This window comes from Doryrhamphus excisus, chromosome 4 (assembly GCF_030265055.1).
Source record: "Doryrhamphus excisus isolate RoL2022-K1 chromosome 4, RoL_Dexc_1.0, whole genome shotgun sequence".
Taxonomy (NCBI): Eukaryota; Metazoa; Chordata; class Actinopteri; order Syngnathiformes; family Syngnathidae; genus Doryrhamphus; species Doryrhamphus excisus.
Window position 1 is genome coordinate 2,907,461 of NC_080469.1, and position 21,815 is coordinate 2,929,275.

The window sequence follows — 21,815 nt, forward strand, 5'->3', positions numbered from 1 at the left end:
TACATGTCATAACAGGAAAGGCTCTCTGGATGATTATTTTTTTAAATTGTCACTCGTACATGCAATCAGACACCAAAAGGAAATAACTCAAAATTAAAATGTGAACATGTTATAAAATGACTGGAGAAACAGTGTAGATCAGAGGTGTTCAAAGGGCAGCCCGGGGGCCATTTAGAGCCATTTCTGATACATAGTAAAGATACATTCATTCATTCATTCACCGCTTATCCTCACGAGGGTCGCGGGGGGGTGCTGGAGCCTATCCCAGCTGTCTTCGGGCGTAAGGCGGGGTACACCCTGGACTGGTCGCCAGCCAATCACAGGGCACATATAGACAAACAACCATTCACACTCACATTCATACCTATGGACAATTTAGAGTCGCTAATTAACCTAGCATGTTTTTGGAATGTGGGAGGAAACCGGAGTACCCGGAGAAAACCCATGCATGCACGGGGAGAACATGCAAACTCCACACAGAGATGCCCGAGGGTGGAATTGAACTCTGGTCTCCAAGCTGTGAGGTATGTGCGCTAACCCCTAGACCACCGTGCCGCCCAGTAAAGATACAATTAAACCAAAAAAATGAGGAAAAAAAAGTTAATGTGCTGATACTACTACTACTAATAATAATAATGGGTTGCATGGCGGTCTAGTGGTTAGCGCGCAGACCTCACAGCGAGGAGACCAGGGTTCAATTCCACGAGTTTGCATGTTCTCCCCGTGCAAGCGTGGGTTTTCTCCCACATTCCAAAAACATGCTAGGTTAATTGGCCATCGGTATGAATCGGAGTGTGAATGGTTGTTTGTCTATATGTGCCCTGTGATTGGCTGGCGACCAGTCCAGGGTGCACCCCGCCTCTCGCCTAAAGACAGCTGGGATAGGCTCCAGCACCCCCGCGACCCTCGTGAGGAAAAAGCTTTGCTTTGCTCATTTTCAGCCCTTTGTATTGAGTTGTGGACTTCTATAGAGGAGCTACACACAATAACCCGCACAGAAAACTTTATAGATCTTCCAGAATCTGCACCTATTCCAGCTGTATTTCATTGGATTTCCAAAACTATCTGTTTTCATTTATTCCCCTTCGCTTATTTAATTTGATTTATTATTATTTTTTGTGGGACGGCACGGCGGTCGAGTGGTTAGCGCGCAGACCTCACAGCTAGGAGACCAGGGTTCAATTCCACCCTTGGCCATCTCTGTGTGGAGTTTGCATGTTCTCCCCGTGCATGCGTGGGTTTTCTCCGGGTACTCCGGTTTCCTCCCACATTCCAAAAAAACATGCTAGGTTAATTGGTGACTCCAAATTGTCCATAGGTATGAATGTTGAGTTGACCCCGCCTCTCGCCCAAAGACAACTGGGATAGGCTCCAGCACCCCCGTGACCCTTGTGAAGAAAAAGCGGTAGAACATGAATGAATGAATAATAATACAGTAGGGCTGCACGGCGGTTTTATGGTTAGCGCGCAGACCTCACAGCTAGGAGACCCGGGTTCAATTCCACCCTCGGCCATCTCCGTGTGGAGTTTCCTCACGAGGGTCGCGGGGGGTGCTGGAGCCTATCCTAGCTGTATTCGGGCGAGAGGCGGGGTACACCCTGGACTGGTCGCCAGCCAATCACAGGGCACATATAGACAAACGACCATTCACACTCACATTCATCAGCATTGAATGGACATTCCCCAATCAATAACCTGTTGTGTGTTAATAATAATAATAATAATAAAACAACAGTACCATTTCAATTTGTTAACACGGTGTCCAACACGTGTGAGATAAAGGCCAGAAGAGGAAAGGGATTAAACCAGCAGCAGAGGGGAGTCCGTGCCCTGCTCTGACATTGGATCTGTTCAGCCAGCTATGTCCAACAAACAGCTCCATCTGGCAGACTCGCTGCTGCTAGTGGATGTTGAGTTGGCCCCCTACCCCCGAGTGTCTGTCTGTCTGTCTATCGGGACACAGTGAAACTCCTCCACAATGAAGAGCAGCTATAAATGAACAAGGACACATGAGAACAGTCCCAGAAATCACAGAATGTGCTTCACGTCCTTTGGGGACCCGAGAAGCTTGATGTAAGAGGGAGCGGGCGGAGGGATGGTTCAGAGAGTATATTGTATGTGTATTTTAGGACATCAAGGGCAGACGTGGCTGAGAGAGGACTTAACAGAGTAGAATAATACTCCGTAGTCTTCCGAACAGTGTGTTCCCAAAACCGCTCCTGTTGCCAAACAAACAGCTCAGCCGGAACACAATTGACCACTCAAAACAAAGTGCAGCGACGAGCCGACAGCGACACTAAGAGTGCAGTGCAACGCTGACAAATGAGCAAGTCCACAAAACAAATTGAAGACTATTTAGTATTTAAGCCAGGGGCCTCAAACACGCGGCCCGCGGGCCAAATGTGGCCCGCAGGACACTAGTTTGAGGCCCCCGCCTTGATATGAAAGTTTGATATGGATGCTGTATGGTATCATGTACCCAGAAAAAATTATTACGTTTGATTCATGTTCATGTTAAAGGTTAAATAACTGTTAATAGTTATCCTCCCTATCCGTGTGGAAGTGGTAAGTTTTTGGCTATTTAACTTTAAAGGAAATAACTTGAAGGAGGGCAGAAATCTAAACCAGGGGTCTCAAACACGCGGCCCGCGGGCCAAATGTGGCCCGCAGGACACTAGTTTGAGGCCCCCGCCTTGATATGAAAGTTTAATGTTCGTGCGGCCCCGCGCAAGTTTGATATGGATGCTGTATGGTATCATGTACCCAGAAAAAATTATTACGTTTGATTCATGTTCATGTTAAAGGTTAAATAACTGTTAATAGTTATCCTCCCTATCCGTGTGGAAGTGGTACATTTTTGGCTATTTAAGTTTAAAGGAAATAACTTGAAGGAGGGCAGAAGATCTAAACCAGGTGTCTCAAACACGCGGCCCGCGGTGTGGCCCGCAGGACACTAGTTTGAGGCCCCCGCCTTGCTATGAAAGTTTAATGTTAGTGCGGCCCCGCGCAAGTTTGATATGGATGCTGTATGGTATCATGTACCCAGAAAAAATGATTACGTTTGATTAATGTTCATCTTAAAGGTTAATAGTTATCCTCCCTATCCGTGTGGAAGTGGTACGTTTTTGGCTATTTAAGTTTAAAGGAAATAACTTGAAGGAGGGCAGAAGATCTAAACCAGGGGTCTCAAACACACGGCCCGCGCACAGGACACTAGTTTGAGGCCCCCGCCTTGATATGAAAGTTTAATGTTCGTGCGGCCCCGCGCAAGTTTGATATGGATGCTGTATGGTATCATGTACCCAGAAAAAATATATTACGTTTGATTAATGTTCATGTTAAAGGTTAAATAACTGTTAATAGTTATCCTCCCTATCGGTGTGGAAGTGGTACGTTTTTGGCTATTTAAGTTTAAAGGAAATAACTTGAAGGCTACCGTTTAGGTCGCTAGCTCTCTAGTTTGCGAGCTAGCATGTGTCTCAAGACCCTGCGGTTGCGCAATATGTTGTAAAGACGTCACGCATAATGGGAACTGATGAACTATGATCCCAACCGGAGCCGGCTCTACATTTTAGAAGTGGAAAAACTCCACCAGAAAAAGCACAGGACAGATGCACCCTCCCATCCAAATCATTGTTAGTATGCAAATGAGCCAACATGCAGATGTGTGAAACAGTGGAAACAGGAAGTGACCGATTAGACTAATAATTAGCAAATAAAAACAATGATTAATTTAAAGTTGGTTGTTAAAGGCTGTCTCTCGGATATATTTGTTTACTGTTCATTTTTTCTCAATGAGGATGAGGAGGAGATACGCAAATGTACCATCAAAGGCTCTCCTATTTGACGAAGTAGAGCTGGTGAAAAACCAGCAAGATGCCTGCATTAGCCTGATGCTGTGTTTAATCTAACTGTCATGAACAGATGACGTGTCCCACAAGGTGGTGCGATGACACGAATTGTGGCGTCTGATGCACAGTCCACTCCTGCGCATTTAAAAGGCAATGAGAAACATTCATTTGATTGGTTTTAGATTACACTCGGCTGTGTTAAAACCCTCTCATGTTCTTCTCTCCTCCATCTTTGCCACTTGGGAAGGATGGAGGCGTGGGTGCGCAGCGCAGCGCTTCATCAAACTGCGCTGCTCACAAAAAATTGCAAAGCACACTGACCACAACCCTTTGGCACAGGCGCAGGGCAGGTGTTTAAGCGGAGTTTGCATTTTGGCTAATTATGCAAACATGTAGCCTCCAAAACAACATTCATAGCTGCAGAACTAATTTTTGTCCTCTCCTGCATATAGCACCATCAAAGCACATTCTGTTGAAATGACCATGGAAAATGATTTAATATGATTGGAATATGAAGGAGGCAGAATACAGAACCCGTTTGGGGATGTGCTGCAATCGGCTTTCTTTGGTCGTCTGTGCAGACACAGCTGATGGACAGCTTGCTTTGGCATGGGATTTCTTGAGACGTTGCATTACTCAAATTTAAAGGAGATGCTTTGGCAGCAAGAAATAAACAGCTGGTGTCTTTGCTTCTGGCAAATGGTGAATAGAATTTACTTGAAAAAAGCAAAGATCCGAGAAAAGCAGCGGAGAGCTCCCAGAAATGTACTAGGCTAAGTTAGAATATTACCGTATTTTATGGAGTATGAGTCGCTCCAGAGCAGGGGTCTTAAACTCAATTTACCTGGGGGCCACTGGAGCTAGGGTCTGGGCGAGGCTGGGCCGCATCAGGTTTTCGTTTTAGAGTATAATTGTGACTATAGTCGTGTTTTGTCATGTCTACAGGGCTCTAATAATGCTTTGTTCATTTTAATCTGAAAAAAATTATTTGTCTAACCACCAACTTTCTTAAGTTTTTATTATTTGCTGTTTTATTATTATTATTATATTTATTTATCTATTACTGATTGATTGATTTTCTTTATTCTTGATTTGTTTATTTATTTTTCATTGTATTTTGTGTAGAAAAATAAAAAATTAAGATATTTGAGAACAGTGGAATGTTTTATCAGAGCTTTTATTGTAGAAAATCGAAACCAAAGCAATGTTTATTCATTTTTCTGTTTTTAATAAATGAGTTTTTTTGGGTTTTTTTGGAAAACCTGATGCGGCCCAGTCTCGCCCAGACCCTAGCTCCAGTGGCCCCCGAGTAAATTGAGTTTGAGACCCCTGTTCTAGAATCTGTAACCCAAAGACGTTCTGTTTAGGGATGCTCTGACTGATTGGCTACCAATCAATCATCAAGTTTTTTAAATGTTTTTGTTTTTAATAAATGCGTTTTTTTTTTTGTTTTTTTTTTTGGAAAACCAGTCTCACCCAGACCCGAGCTCCAGTGGCCCCCCAAGTAAATTGAGTTTGAGACCCCTGATGTACACTAAAGATGAAGGGAAAAAGTTGACTTCCAGGCGTTTTGTTCTGGATCTTCTCAGTTGGATCCTATTAATAGATCTTTATGGGAATGTGTGTGGTGGTGGTGGTGGGGGGGGGGGGGTGAGTACTGTTAGACAGTGAGCAGTCCGTGTTTGGATAGGAACAGAAATAGCTTCTTGTTTTCTTTGGTTTGAAAATGAACAAGCACACGCTAAAGTTCACGTGTGATATCAGTTATCAGTCACAGACAATAGTTTGCTTATCCTCCCCCCAAAAAAACAAAGATGATGTGCATCCATTTTTTAAATAATCCCACACCAAACTTAAAAGTTATCTGATAATTGACGGCCGTATTCATTTGTGACAGTAACCAATCCCTGCATAGGTGTACCTCATCACCCCGGATGACCTCTTCCCCATTGGAGGCCCGTCCCTGGTCAGTTTTATGTTTTAGCTGCCGTTCCGCTGCAGCTAACTCCTCCCTCGCTTCCTGCAGCTCTTCTGCTTTTGCTTCCTTTTTACGGATGATGATGGAGGCCTGCAAGAGTCACATTACAAGGGAAATATAATCAAAGATGTTTTAGTTTAAATGTGACATTGAACACATCAATCATGTTTACAATTCAACATATCCAAAACAGAGTTTGTTCACTCTTGTGTCAACAGGAACTACTCACAAAATGTGTCACTTTTAAATTGAAATTAGGGGTTCTCTGGGAATCCTAATTACTTCTGTATAAATATAAAAAAAATATTTATATATATAAGGGCTCTCATGAAGCCTGACGACCAGGCTAAAGGCTATACTGTCACTTTGATTCCATGTCTTCTTAAATCATCTTATCATTATCATTTTGTTTAGAGCAGGGGTCTCAAACACGTGGCCCGCGGGCCAAATGTGGCCTGCAGGACACTAGTTTGAGGCCCCCGCCTTGATATGAAAGTTTAATGTTAGTGCGGCCCGCGCAAGTTTGATATGGATGCTGTATGGTATCATGTACCCAGAAAAAATTATTACGTTTGATTCATGTTCATGTTAAAGGTTAAATAACTGTTAATAGTTATCCTCCCTATCCGTGTGGAAGTGGTACATTTTTGGCTATTTAAGTTTAAAGGAAATAACTTGAAGGCTAACATTTAGGTCGCTAGCTCTCTAGTTTGCGAGTTAGCATGTGTCTCAAGACCCTGCAGTTGCGCAATATGTTGTAAATAACAAGGACACCAGTTTGAGGCCCCCGCCTTGATATGAAAGTTTAATGTTAGTGCGGCCCCGCGCAAGTTTGATATGGATGCTGTATGGTATCATGTACCCAGAAAAAATTATTACGTTTGATTCATGTTCATGTTAAAGGTTAAATAACTGTTAATAGTTATCCTCCCTATCCGTGTGGAAGTGGTAAGTTTTTGGCTATTTAAGTTTAAAGGAAATAACTTGAAGGCTAACATTTAGGTCGCAAGCTCTCTAGTTTGCGAGTTAGCATGTGTCTCAAGACCCTGCAGTTGCGCAATATGTTGTAAATAAAAAGAGTATAAATGTGACTATAGCCGTGTTTTGTCATGTCTACAGGGCTCTAATAATGCTTTGTTTTAATCTGAAAAAAAATTTCTACCCACCAACTATATGTGGTTTCTTAAGTTTTTATTATTTGCCGTTTTATTATTATTATTATATTTATTTATTTATTACTGATTGATTGATTTTCTTTATTCTTGATTTGTTTATTTATTTTTCATCTTATTTTGTGTAGAAAAATAAAAAGTAAGATATTTGAGAACAGTGGAATGTTTTATCAGAGCTTTTCTTGTAGAAAATTGGAACCAAAGCGAAGTTTTTTTTTACATTTTTTTGTTTTTAGTAAATGTGTTTTTTTGTTTTGTTTTGGAAAACCTGATGCGGCCCAGTCTCACCCTGACCAGAGCTCCAGTGGCCCCCAAGTAAATTGAGTTTGAGACCCCAGGTTTAGAGGAATATTTACCTAAACGTGGATTGTGTTGAAGAGAGAAGGGGAGGGTTATGGAGCAGAATATATTTATATATATTTATTGAAAATGTTAATCCGAAATCTAAGGAGAACATCAAGCAAGAATGAGGAGTTGGAGGGGTGCAAGCGGTGGGTCAAAAATAGACATTTTTAGGGGCCTATCAATAACTTGGGTATTTTTTTTCCATTGGCTACTGGTCCCAGATTCAAACATTAATATGCAAGACCCGACATAGAATGGGACTGCACCTTTTTACGGCTGTCTTGGATGTAAATCGCATATTATAATGAATACATAAACAAGATTAAAAGAAAAAAAACAGCACCTGCTGTCTGTATAGAGTTAGCTTGTCATCTCTGGGGTCGCTTCTCATCATCTTCTTCTCAATCAGCTGATTTATCTGGGAGTCAACTTCTTTAATCTGTCAAAAGATGAGCGACAATAATAATTCTACTTCAACAAATCTAAACGTACACAGAATAGATAAACTTCAGATTGGTTATCCTGCCCCAGACCTTGTCCCCCATCTCCAGGAGATCACCGTGGCCCAAAGCAGGTTCTGTCGCCACCCTCTGAAGATACTGCACCGTACGCCTGAGAACTTCCAACTCTTTGGGTAGTTTCTCAGACACCATGTAGGAGTTGATCTTGATCTCCTCTTCGAGTCGCTTCATCAAGCCTTCGGGAAAAGACAATCGAAAATGTTTTCACCCTCATTTTTATTGTGTTTTTCATTCATTTTCTACCGCTTATCCTCGCGAAGGTCGCGGGGGGTGCTGCAGCCTATCCCAGCTGTCCAGGGTACACCCTGGACTGGTGGCCAGCCAATCACAGGGCACATATAGACAAACAACCATTCACACTCACATTCATACCTATGGACAATTTGGAGTCGCTAATTAACCTAGCATGTTTTTTGGAATGTGGGAGAAAACCGGAGTACCCGGAGAAAACCCACGCATGCACCGGGAGAACATGCAAACTCCACACAGAGATGGCCGAGGGTGGGGAAAGAAAATAAGAAGCCAAAAAGTTACCACTTCCACACAACATAGGAGGAGAACTCATTCATTCATTCATTTTCTACCGTTTATCCTCACGAGGGTCGCGGGGGTGCTGGAGCCTATCCCAGCTGTCTTCGGGCGAGAGGCGGGGTACACCCTGGACTGGTGGCCAGCCAATCAATCGCAGGGCACATATAGACAAACAACCATTCACACTCACATTCATACCTATGGACAATTTGGAGTCGCTAATTAACCTAGCATGTTTTTTGGAATGTGGGAGGAAACCGGAGTACCCGGAGAAAACCCACGCATGCACGGGGAGAACATGCGCGGTTTTAATCAGTGGCTATCTATTTTGCATATTAGATAGGCTCTGAATTTGTTAGATCCCCGTTTTCCACGATACCAGGTCATCAAAATCTTTGATGCACTTTTGATGCACTCTTATTCATCTGTCAAGCAAACCCAGCCATCATCATCATTTAGAGCAGGATCTTGAACATCACTGCTGCCTGCACTGCCAATATTACTGCTACTATTACATAGATAAAGATGGAATGTGGGAGGAAATCGGAGTACCCGGAGAAAACTCTGGGAGAACATGCAAATTCCACACAGAGATAACCGAGTGTGGGATTGAACTCAGCTCTCCTAGCTGTGAAGTCTGCGCGCTAACCACTCGACCACCGTGCACCCCTTTTATTGTGTTTTTTTTCAATTATATTTTTAGAATGTGCTGTGGGCTAGTAAAAAATGAAAATGTAAAGCTAAACTTACTATCTGGACTGGAATCAGCCGCAGCCTGTCGCATGTCCTTCAACTGCTGTTGCAACCTCTGCAATCTTTGCTCTGCCTGAAACAGCTGAACACAAAGCATTGATTAGTAGCGCAGAGTCAATGATAATATTTTGAACAAAAGCAATCTTCACTCGCTAAATGTACTGCAAAAAAAAGGCTAGTAAGGATAATTCATAATGGCGCCTACAGAGAACATACTAACTCCTTATTTCTAAAATCACAAATACTTCAACTTGCTGATATAGTTCATCTTCAAACAGCTAAAATAATGCATAAGGCTAAAAATAAGCAATTAGCTAAAAATGTCACCCAATACTTCTCTACAAGAGAGGAGAAATATGATCTCAGGGAAGAAGTACATTTGAAACACTTCTATGCTAGGACTACGTTATGCTAGCCATAGCATTTCAGTATGTGAAATCAAACTATGGAATGGATATATATGATATGTATATGATATGTATATATATATAATTCGGTATGTGACATATATATATATATATTTTTTTTTTGTCATGTACCAAAGTACGAGGTAATTTAATTAATTTTATTTTTTTATATTTTCATATTTTTTATATAATTTATGTTTTATATTTGTATTTTTTTGTAATTTAAATTTTTTTTGACAAAAATGAAAAAAAAATAAAAATTAAAAATTAAAACATTTTACAAAAATAAAAAAAATAAAATTACAAAAAATAAAAAAATACAGGTAATTTATTTAATTTTATTTTTTATTTTATTTTTTTATGTACCGAAGTACAAGGTAATTTAATTTAATTTTTTAAATATTTTCATAATTTTTAATATAATTTATATGTTTTGTATTTTTTATATTTGTATTTTTTTATTTTTGTAATTTTAATTTAAAAAATTTTAACAAAAATGAAAAAAATAAAATTACAAAAAATAAAAAAATACAAAACATAAAATATATTTAAAATATGAAAATATTAAAAAAATAAAATTAATTAAATTACCTTGTACTTCGGTACATGACAAAATATATATATATATATATATATATATATATATATATATATATATATACACACACATATAAGGTAAACAGGAAGTGAACAAATGTAACAGTTACTGATTGTAAAAGTACCAGATGGAGGGGTAGGATTTAATAAGCTTTGCTTCTTCCTACTCCTTTTGGACATGTGGAACTGGGAACTGATTATGTGATGCATTCAATTGTAATCTGATGCATGTTCAAATGAAATAAAAGCATTACCATTACCAAAAGTCTCATACAAAGTGTGTTCAAGATGATGTCAAATAATTTTTCCACTTCTCGGTGGTAGCCCTACAGGTGCTGAACCTTCAGCTTCGTCAGCAGGGCATTAATAGAGGTGTGTTTAGGCTATTTATTAAGTAAGAAAATTGCCATGTGACCCGGTTTTGCAAGTTATGGGAGGTAATTTTTTTTCTTTGTCATAGTACATGTCGGAACACTGCTACCGCAACTTTGCTTTATTGTAGGCGAGACAATTATCTTGCTACTCAATTATGGTTGTCTCAGTTCAAATGTTGGGTAAGGTTCTTTCTGGTGTTTATTTTTAAATATTTGCACACATCTGTTGCACCCTTGAGCTGTTTAAATAACAATTTAAATATCTGCATGATAATCATGACTTCGGTACTGTTACCAGGATGTATATGACATACGGCATCGGACTTTGCGACTCCTGTGAAGATGTTGTCTTCCTTTAGGTTTCTGTTCATTATGACTCAAAACAGGCTAGACTTGTCACAACAGTGCATTGAGTACACAATAGCGAGCATGTTGCCTTTATGAATAATGTAATAATGCTACTGCGGTTATGTAAAATACTGTACTTGTGTTCTGGCCAGGGAATAGCGGTGTGAAGGCCTTATTAGTATTACTGCTTATTATTATTATTATTATTATTATTATTATTATTATTATTATTACGTACATTTCCAAGCATTTTGAGAGGGGTGATAAATGTGATATTTCAGAATTACTGAACACAAAGCCCCAAAAGTCACCCAGTAGCAACCCTTATATATTTGAAAAAATACACAGTACTCCCTCGCCAATTCATACTTCCAATTTTGAAGCGTTTTTTCACAAATATATTAATAAAATATGCCGGTTTGCAGTTGAATAGGGCCTATTATTAGTAAAAAATGTGTATATTTAAATTTTAACTCCTAAGATCAGCACTTCATGATTATTGGTGTTTATGATGAACATGTATTATTGCTTATTATTATTATTATTATTATTACGTACATTTCCAAGCATTTTGAGAGGGGTGATAAATGTGATATTTCAGAATTACTGAACACAAAGCCCCAAAAGTCACCCAGTATCAACCCTTATATATTTTAAAAAATATACAGTAGTCCCTCTCCAATTCATACTTCAAATTTTGAAAGGTTTATTCACAAATATATTAATAAAATATGCCGGTTTGCAGTTGAATAGGGCCTATTATTAGTCAAAAATGTGTATATTTAAATTTTAACTCCTAAGGTCAGCGCTTCAATATTATTGGTGTTTATGATGAACATGTATTACTGCTTATTATTATTATTATTATTATTATTATTATTATTATTATTACGTACATTTCCAAGCATTTTGGGGGGATAATAAATGTGATATTTCAGAATTACTGAACACAAAACCCCAAAAGTCACCCAGTAGCAACCCCTATATATTTAAAAAAATATACAGTAGTCCCTTGCCAATTCATACTTCCAATTTTGAAGCGTTTATTTACAAATATATTAATAAATCATGCTGGTTTGCAGTTGAATACGGCCTACTAGTCAAAAATTTGCATATTTAAATGTTAACTCCTAAGATCAGCGCTTCAATATTATTGGTGTTTATGATGAACATGTATTACTGCTTATTATTATTATTATTACGTACATTTCCAAGCATTTTGGGGGGGTGATAAATGTGATATTTTAGAATTACTGAACACAAAGCCCCAAAAGTCACCCAGTAGCAACCCTTATATATTTGAAAAATTATACAGTAGTCCCTCGCCAATTCATACTTCAAATTTTGAAGCGTTTATTCACAAATATATTAATAAAATATGCCGGTTTGCATTTGAATAGGGCCTATTATTAGTAAAAAATGTGTATATTTAAATTTTAACTCCTAAGGTCAGCGCTTCAACATTATTGGTGTTTATGATGAACATGTATTACTGCTTATTATTATTATTATTATTATTATTATTATTACGTACATTTCCAAGCATTTTGAGAGGGGTGATAAATGTGATATTTCAGAATTACTGAACACAAAGCCCCAAAAGTCACCCAGTAGCAACCCTTATATATTTGAAAAAATACACAGTACTCCCTCGCCAATTCATACTTCTAATTTTGAAGCGTTTTTTCACAAATATATTAATAAAATATGCCGGTTTGCAGTTGAATAGGGCCTATTATTAGTAAAAAAAATGTGTATATTTAAATTTTAACTCCTAAGATCAGCACTTCATGATTATTGGTGTTTATGATGAACATGTATTACTGCTTATTATTATTATTATTATTATTATTATTACGTACATTTCCAAGCATTTTGGGGGGGATAATAAATGTGATATTTCAGAATTACTGAACACAAAGCCCCAAAAGTCACTGTATATTTTGAAAAAATATACAGTAGTCCCTCGCCAATTCATACTTCCAATTTTGAAGCGTTTTTTCACAAATATATTAATAAAATATGCCGGTTTGCAGTTGAATAGGGCCTATTATTAGTCAAAAATGTGTATATTTAAATTTTAACTCCTACGGTCAGCGCTTCAACGTTATTGGTGTTTATGATGAACATGTATTACTGCTTATTATTATTATTATTATTATTATTACGTACATTTCCAAGCATTTTGAGAGGGATGATAAATGTGATATTTCAGAATTACTGAACACAAAGCCCCAAAAGTCACCCAGTAGCAACCCTTATATATTTGAAAAAATACACAGTACTCCCTCGCCAATTCATACTTCTAATTTTGAAGCGTTTTTTCACAAATATATTAATAAATCATGCCGGTTTGCAGTTGAATAGGGGCTATTATTAGTCAAAAATGTGTATATTTAAATTTTAACTCATACGGTCAGTGCTTCATCATTATTGGTGTTTGTGATGAACATGTATTACTGCTTATTATTATTATTATTATTATTATTATTATTATTACGTACATTTCCAAGCATTTTGGGGGGGATAATAAATGTGATATTTCAGAATTACTGAACACAAAGCCCCAAAAGTCACTGTATATTTTGAAAAAATACACAGTAGTCCCTCGCCAATTCATACTTCCAATTTTGAAGCGTTTTTTTTCCACAAATATATTAATAAAATATGCCGGTTTACAGTTGAATAGGCCCTATTATTAGTAAAAAAATATTTTTTTTTAACTCCTACGGTCAGCGCTTCATGATTATTGGTGTTTATGACGAATATGACCCCTCCCGAAACTAAACATTGGTCACTTCCTGTATTCAAATCCCCACCCAGGAGCAACAGGAAATGACAAACAAGTTTAGACTTGCCGAACACTGAGCTGCATGGGTGGGTGTTCAATGCTGCTTTGCAGCTTAATCGTGGTTGTAGTTTGAGGTTCATATCCATTGATAAATGCGTTCATATAAAAAAAGCCTGCGTGCTATTTGTTGACATTATCATCTTAAGAATGTTACATAATTACATAAATATGTCATTTCAGTGTCATTTGTGTTAAACAAGTGAAAACCGGATTACTTGATTCTTTTGTTCTTGCTTCTGGTGAGCCAGATCTTCTTCCCTCTTCTTCTCAACTCTCAGCAGTCTGGCCTGCTCCAGCATCTGTTGATGGCTGGACACTGACTCCACCTAGTGGAAGAACAAGAGCACAACAACTCGTTATGATATTGTATCCCATAAATAAATAACCACACACCTCCAACAGAGTCAAGTTACGCCTTCTCGGAATGGTTGTTTGGTGTAAGATCAACACCCCATTACTTTGCTGGCTTATTAAATACAACTTTACAAGCTGTCAGATCCTTGTCAGGTCCAGTTGGAGAAGTTGATAATATATAACCAGGGGTCATGTTTTCATTCCACTGTGAATCCTACCGACTGCCAAACATTGCAAGAGCAAAAAGGGCACCTCACCCTCTTTTTCATCCTCTCCACACGTTTAATGAGCGGGCCTTTCTCTTCCTCCATTGCAGTAATATCCTGTTAGGAAACATACAGAAAACGTTTTTAGAAAAAAGTATAGTAATGGTTTAATTATTTTTGAACATGCACAAAAAAATGTCCAAAGAAGTAGGAAGAAACATAACTTATTTAATCCAACCCCCAAATTCAACGTTTTCACACTTAAATAATAAATAATAGTACTAGTAATAGCAGTGGGTAATCATCATAAAATAATAGTATAATAAATAATTAAGTACAATCAACAGGGGAGAACAAGTTTAAGACTCTTTCTTTGTTCATTTTCTACCGCTTTTCCTCACGAGGGTCGCGGGGTACACCCTGGACTGGTGGAAAGCCAATCACAGGGCACATATAGACAAACAACCATTCACACTCACATTCATACCTATGGACAATTTGGAGTCGCTAATTAACCTAGCATGTTTTTGGAATGTGGGAGGAAACCGGAGTACCCGGAGAAAACCCACGCATGCACGGGGAGAACATGCAAACTCCACACAGAGATGGCCGAGAGTGGAATTGAACCCTGGTCTCCTTGCTGTGAGGCGTGTGCGCTAACCACTCGGCCGTTGCGCAGCCCCCTTTAAAATACATGTATATTAATATTTATACTGTTAATATACAACTCGCAAGGTATGTTGGGAAGCTCATGGTCGCCAGCCAATCACAGGGCACATATAGACAAACAACCATTCACACTCACATTCATACCTATGGACAATTTGGAGTCGCTAATTAACCTAGCATGTTTTTGGAATGTGGGAGGAAACCGGAGTACCCGGAGAAAACCCACGCATGCACGGGGAGAACATGCAAACTCCACACAGAGATGGCCTAGGGTGGAATTGAACCCTGGTCTCCTTGCTGTGAGGTCTGCGCGCTAACCACTCGACTCTTTGTATTTTATCATCTTCAAATCCTTTATCACTTTACAGATGTCATTAACATACAAATTGTAAACAGTTTTGGTCCCAATATTGACCCCTGGGGTACTCCACATGTAATATTTAATTGCAGATATTCATTCATTTTCTACTGCTTTTCCTCACGAGGGTGCTGGAGCCTATCCCAGCTGTCTTTGGGCGAGAGGCGGGGTACACCCTGGACTGGTGGCTAGCCAATCACAGGGCACATATAGACAAACAACCATTCACACTCACACTCATACCTATGGACAATTTGGAGTCACCAATTAACCTAGCATGTTTTTTGGAATGTGGGAGAAAACCCACGCGTGCACGGGGGAGAACATGCAAACTCCACACAGAGATGGCCGAGAGTGGAATTGAACCCTGGTCTCCTAGCTGTGAGGTCTGCGCGCTAACCACTCGACTCTTTGTATTTTATCATCTTCAAATCCTTTATCACTTTATAGATGTCATTAACATACAAATTGAACAGTTTTGGTTCCAATATTGACCCCTGGGGTACTCCATATGTAATATTTAATCTTGCAGATATGTATTCTCCTATCTTAACATATTGCTTCTTGTTAGCTAGGTAGCTTTTGACCCAATTCAATATTAATCCACTGATTCCGGAGCTTTCTAATTTGGTTGGTAGAATACCGTGATTGATAGTATCGAAGGATTTTGTCAAATCCATAAATACTGCAGTTGCACACTTTCTGTGGTCTATGGCGTTGGTCATTTTCTCAGTGAATATGAATATGAGTTCTGTATCGGTATTGACTATCTGCAAGCAATTCATTCTTATTAATAAACATGTCCAACTTGTTATTGAATTGTTTCTAAATTATTTCAGAAAATTGTGTTAATAAGGACACTGCATTTTGACTACTTTAGCTGTTCAATTCCATTACAGTCAGTTGATGTTTTTGCTTTTTTTTTTGCTGTTTTTGCTGACAATATTAATGATTCCCCGTTTTGTCAGTGAGAAACATGAAATTATGATTCCTCTCTGTCCAGAATTGTGCAATCTCTTCTTGTAGTTTTGGTCCAATATTTACAAAGTAGTTGTTGAACTTTTCAACTACCTCATTCATATCATCGTTATTGGGGTTTCCAACCATGGTAGTCTTAGTATTCAGAGATATGAAAGTATTCTAACAGACCATTACCTATATATTGTTTATATGTTTACTTGCATATATTTTAATGTCTTTACTTTACTTACAACACTCTCTTATTGTCACTAGACAGCCACAACAGCCATTGTGATTGTGTAAAAAGTTGTTTTACCCTCCTGATTTCTGCCGTGGAGAAGCCCGACGTTCTCAGCTGCTCACACTCCTTATGGTTTGTCTTAAATCCCTCCACCAGTTCTTCATACTTGGAACACAAACACATATATACATTAGCTCATTTGCTACTGGATTTAGCCCCATGTGCCCAAGTTTGACATGTCTGGTGTAGGACAACCTGATGATAGGTATCGCTGATAACGTCGTCGGCCAGGAACTCTGCAGGAACATCGAGTTTAACAAGAAAACGAGCCAAATAAGCTCTTTTCTTCAACTCCGGGACTCTCTGCAGCAACCAGTGCAAAATGGGATGCACCGCAGGTTTGCTGCCGATCACCAGACCTTGTCTGAAGGTGCTTCTGTTGGAGACAAAATAAAGCAAGGTATAAAAATTGTATGATCATGCAATTGAGTATCACACTTTTAAACTGCCTGGTCAAAAAAAAAGGGTCACACACGCTTTCTGATTGCTGTGGGGTTCAGGTATGGGTTCTGTGGTGGCCAATCCATGTATGAAAATGATGTCCCTGCTTCCTAGCATTGTAATCTTGGAATATGCCAGTGCTGCCAGGGATTAAAATTAATCCACTGATAATAACCATATTTAGGTAGTCACTTCACTTTATTCTTTAAGCACATAATGTTTCTGGATCTATACCTAACTCTATTTTCTTGGTTAAATCAATGTGGTGACCTTTTTTGGCCAGTCAGTGTAGAAAAGTGATTTAAAATACAAGATATTTCATTTTGCAACAACTTACAAATCAGACTGGTTGCCAGGTGGTTTGTATTTTAGCATCCCGAGCAGAGAACACATTCTCTTAGCGGTTTGTTCGGGCATTTCCTCGCGAATATCAATCGCTTGCTGAAAAATAAAATTATCAAAACTCATTCATAACATGATAATTGTGTTTATGTGTGTGGTACCACACTAAGTTTTATAATAGCTGTAAAATTACTTACCTTTGGGTCTACTTCAGCTAGGACATCATTCAACACCTGAAGCAACTGCATTGGCTCGAGCGAGTCAAACGTGATGAGATTAAAGTTTTTCTTAAAAGGGTCTTTGTTGAGTTGTTCGACGATGAACTTCAATTGCTCACTCATTTTACCTGGATTGTTGTAGTTATTTGACGAGTGGAAGCTTTCACAACTTGTGCCTTTTCCTTCTCGGCTAACATCAGCTAGCAAAACAATCCAAGAATCCAAAGACGTAATGGTGCATTTGGGTAGCAAGGGAGACGCTGGAATTTGTGCTACCCTATTATAATCTCTTTTTTTGTGTGTCTTCGAAGACCTCTTTCATGCCTTATGTCATACGTAAAAAGTACGTGTGCTCTTCCTCATATGTATTTACAAAAAAAAACATTTAAATGTATGTATTCGTGAATCTAAATGAAAAACAAAATAATACTTTATGTTAGTTGTTGACATAATCGTCTGCAAAATAAGAAATCCACGTAACAAACTCTTTGAAATACTAGTTTCGAATTCTGTAAACACTAAAGGTTATAGAAAGTGACGAATGGCTGTGTTTATAAAATCAAATGACTAATGAGTCCGGATTTCCCGACTGGGGTCTCAAAAATCCCAACTCTCAAGTACAGTTTTAACGCATCGCTGCCATTTCGCGTTGTTGCAGTTACCGTGGATACAAAGGGTGGGCGATACTGCAATTTTGGTATCAATCCGATACCAAGTGAACAGGGTGATGCCGACACATATATACAGGGCACATATAGACAAACATTCATTCATAATTAAGGTCAATTTGGAGTGGGTTTGTCATTTTAACTTTAATTGGGTTAATGTAGTTATAATCATAATAAAACACTGGATACATATTTTAATGGGAACACTATTTGTGAACAATGTAACATTATATACATCATGAAACAATGTGACGATATCAATAAAAACAATACAATTATCCCTTTTTTACCTCATTAAAGTTATTTGGCTTTTTTGCCTCCAAAGTCCTCCTGTGGACGCTCTGGGTTGAAATAACAATATATGAATATAACAATATTAGTCATGTAGCAATATGAATAACACAGCAAAAACACACAGATTTGTCGAAAACAACAACACAAATACAAAAAAATCTAATCACGACTGTTGGTATCAATACTATCGGTATTTGGATCGACCCGCCCACACCTCGTGGTTGCCATGGTAAGACTTCCAGGCTGGTTGCTCTGCATAAGAAGCTTCAAAGGGGTTTCCGTATGCTACTTATGCGCATGCGCTTTTGTTCTTGGTTATTTTCAATAGGGAGTTGATAATAGTGTATTTGCCATACTTAGGTATATTACATTATAGACAACTCAACATAAACTAACTAACTAAACTAAGATACGGTGTACGCGTCGATATATGTGAATCCAAAACGGCTCATAACTAGCATTTGTGTACACCAGTGATTTTCAACAACTGTGCAGAGCAATGTAATATTCGTCCGTGTGGCAACACGTAGCTGATTGCCTCGTTCCTCTAATACAGTGATTTTCAACAACTGTGCCGCGGCACACAAGTGTGCCGTGAGGAATTATTCAATATCACTTTTTTTTAATTAACATGTATTAATAATTTTCTGCAAATATTATGTCATTGTCGCGTGTCATTGGTGTAAAGACTGGCAGAGCAATGTAATATTCGTCCGTGTGGCAACACGTAGCTGATTGCCTCGTTCCTCTAATAGACATAGTGATGCACGTGAGAGGTAGTGTTGACATTTTGTAACATTGTTGGTTAAATTAGTATGCGGATCTGCTGTGGCGAGTCCGTAATCAGGAAAAAAGCTGAAAGAAGCAAATAATGTTGGTTATTGGTGTGCCGCAAAATTTTTCCAACGTAAAAAACGTGCCGTGGCTAAAAAAAAAAAGGTTGAAAAACACTGGTGTACACTTACAGCGTATGCTCCGCCATGTTGTGCCCGGAAGTTGCAACCACATATCAACCGTAAGGTGGCGATCTTTCCTTACAAGTCATCTTTATTGCAAGACGATGAACTTTGGAGTCTAATGTGATGTTGTTTCCTAACTAAGTGGGGAGGTTTGGTGGTGAAATGGAAAGTTTACTATCGTCCAAGTGAAGTTTTTTTTTATTGTTCATCATCACATTTTAAAAAAAAAAAGTGATTTTCGGTGAAAAGCTAAATCACACACTGACGCCCCGCCTACTTCTGCAAGCTCTGCAAAACACCATCCAGCTGCGAGGCAGTCTGACAGCAAGCACGGAGGATATAAGACATCGAAAGGAAAAGCTCACAAGGACAGCTATATGTTCCCTGGACTTACTAAAACGGAGTACAGAAACTGCAGGACTATTCTGTAAGTAAACACAACAAAAGTGTAATCTTTACAGCACTATGTCAGTCATCAACAACAGAAAGTTAACTTCATTATATTCCTTGGGAGTACTTTTCTCTGAATAGTGTCTGTCAGGGTAAAATAACAATGGTGGAACCGGTGGGGTTTGTAGAGGCTTGGAGAACCCAGTTTCCTGAGTCAGATCCCCCAAGCATGGAGCTGAATTCCTTAGGAGCGATTGAACAGGAGCTGGACAAATGCAAGACGTCCATCAGACATTTAGAGAAGGAGGTAAACAAAGAGCGGTTTCGTATGATCTACCTGCAGACTCTTCTTGCTAAAGAGAAGAAGTCTTACGACGGGCAGCGCTGGGGGTTTAAAAGGCCTGCTCAGATAAGTGATGGAGACATTTCCAGTGGTCCAGATAGTCACAAAGAGGACGTATCACTGGAGCCACCTCAGACCGGACCTGGACAAATAGTAAATTGGACACCACATCCCGATGGAGAAGTCGAAGGTGCCAAACAGAAGGGTCGCGTGTCCCCTATTCGACAAGAGTCGGACATTTCTGAATTCCCAGTGGGACCGGGTTCGGTTGCAGCTTTGCGATCAAACTTCGAACGCATCAGGAGAGCAAATTCCCACACCGCCGCAGATGGACGCTTTTCGGTGGCGGGAAAGCCGGAGAAACCATTCTACGTGAACATGGAGTACCATTACGAGCGCGGACTGGTCAAAGTCAACGACAGGGAGGTCTCGGATAAGATCAGTACGCTTGGATGTCAGGCTATGCAAATGGAACGGAAGAGGTCTCTTCATTCGGTACCGGGGAACCTTTCAGCCACAACTGGGGACATAAACAAGTTTATCCAACGGGGACGGTCCACAGAGGGGAACTACGGCTATAACGGGTCTTATGATGAACCCGGGCAGCACTTCCTGAAAGACTGCGCGATCAGGTCTACGTGCGATCCACAAGCATCGGAGTGTCCGCCGTACTCGAGTGTCTATGTTGGCGGAATAATGGCTGCCGAAGGGGAGACTCGAGTGATCCAGATCAGAGACCACAGCATAGAGAAAGACACACACCTAACATGGCCGAGGCGCTCCTGCTCCCCCGGTAGCTTTGACGACGACGGCGGAGGAGGATACACTCCGGACTGTAGCTCCAATGAGAACCTAACATCCAGCGAAGAGGACTTCTCCTCAGGCCAGTCCAGCCACGTCTCTCCCAGTCCGACCGCCTATCCGATGTTCAGGGAGAAAAGTCGCTCGCCGTCCCAGCAGTCTTGTGACAGTAGCAGCCCGCCCACACCACTCTCACTGAAGCGTCTGAAGCAGCAGGTGACCCTGACCGACGCCAACGTTAGAGTCCATAAAACAGGACAACCCTGGCCCAGTGATGGGGACTCCACCACGTCCAGCAGAACCTCCCATGACAACAGTATCCAAGGAGATCTGGGTATGTGTCAAATATACACACTTTCTTCCTCAACCATTACTTAGCCAAAGGCACTTTGGAAAAATCTAAAAAAAAAAAAAACTCCCATTCATAACCCACAAGGTATGCTTGGTAACGTTATTTTAGGGAAGTGTACCCATGAGCTACCCAACATACCTTGCGAGTTGTACATTAACAGTATAAATATTAATATACATGTATTTTAAAGGGGGCGGCACGGTGGTCGAGTGGTTAGCGCACAGACCTCACAGCTAGGAGACCAAGGGTTCAATTCCACCCTTTTGCATGTTCTCCCTGTGCATGTGTGGGTTTTCTCCGGGTACTCCAGTTTAATCCCACATTCCAAAAACATGCTAGGTTAATTAGCAACTTAATTGTCCATTGTGAGTGTGAATGGTTGTTTGTCTATATGTGCCCTGTGATTGGCTGGCCACCAGTCCAGGGTGTAA

General features: G+C 39.6%; 2 protein-coding genes across 3 annotated transcripts in view; one reads left to right on the forward strand and one right to left on the reverse strand.

Moving 5' to 3' along the window:
- ift81 (intraflagellar transport 81 homolog) overlaps positions 1–17,879 on the reverse strand; it is a 33,107-nt gene extending 15,228 nt beyond the window's left edge. The window contains exons 1-10 of one of the 2 annotated variants that reach the window (XM_058071553.1): positions 17,557–17,877; positions 17,355–17,458; positions 16,772–16,952; positions 16,592–16,681; positions 14,340–14,405; positions 13,944–14,054; positions 9,149–9,233; positions 7,880–8,043; positions 7,690–7,785; positions 5,773–5,919 (exon numbers count right to left, since the gene is read on the reverse strand). In XM_058071553.1, coding sequence (XP_057927536.1) covers positions 5,773–5,919; positions 7,690–7,785; positions 7,880–8,043; positions 9,149–9,233; positions 13,944–14,054; positions 14,340–14,405; positions 16,592–16,681; positions 16,772–16,952; positions 17,355–17,458; positions 17,557–17,700 — 1,188 coding nt within the window. In that variant the 5' untranslated portion in view covers positions 17,701–17,877. Of the gene's footprint in view, positions 1–5,772; positions 5,920–7,689; positions 7,786–7,879; positions 8,044–9,148; positions 9,234–13,943; positions 14,055–14,339; positions 14,406–16,591; positions 16,682–16,771; positions 16,953–17,354; positions 17,459–17,556 lie in introns of both variants that reach the window. The other variant, XM_058071554.1, reaches the window with a different exon arrangement.
- Positions 17,880–19,607: 1,728 nt separating this feature from the next.
- The window catches only part of si:dkey-91m11.5 (PH_BCR_vertebrate and RhoGAP_Bcr domain-containing protein), a 64,452-nt gene continuing 62,244 nt past the window's right edge, over positions 19,608–21,815 (forward strand). The window contains exon 1 of the mRNA XM_058069993.1: positions 19,608–21,366. Within this exon, the coding sequence (XP_057925976.1) occupies positions 20,052–21,366 (1,315 nt within the window). The 5' untranslated portion in view covers positions 19,608–20,051. The remainder of the gene's footprint in view (positions 21,367–21,815) is intronic.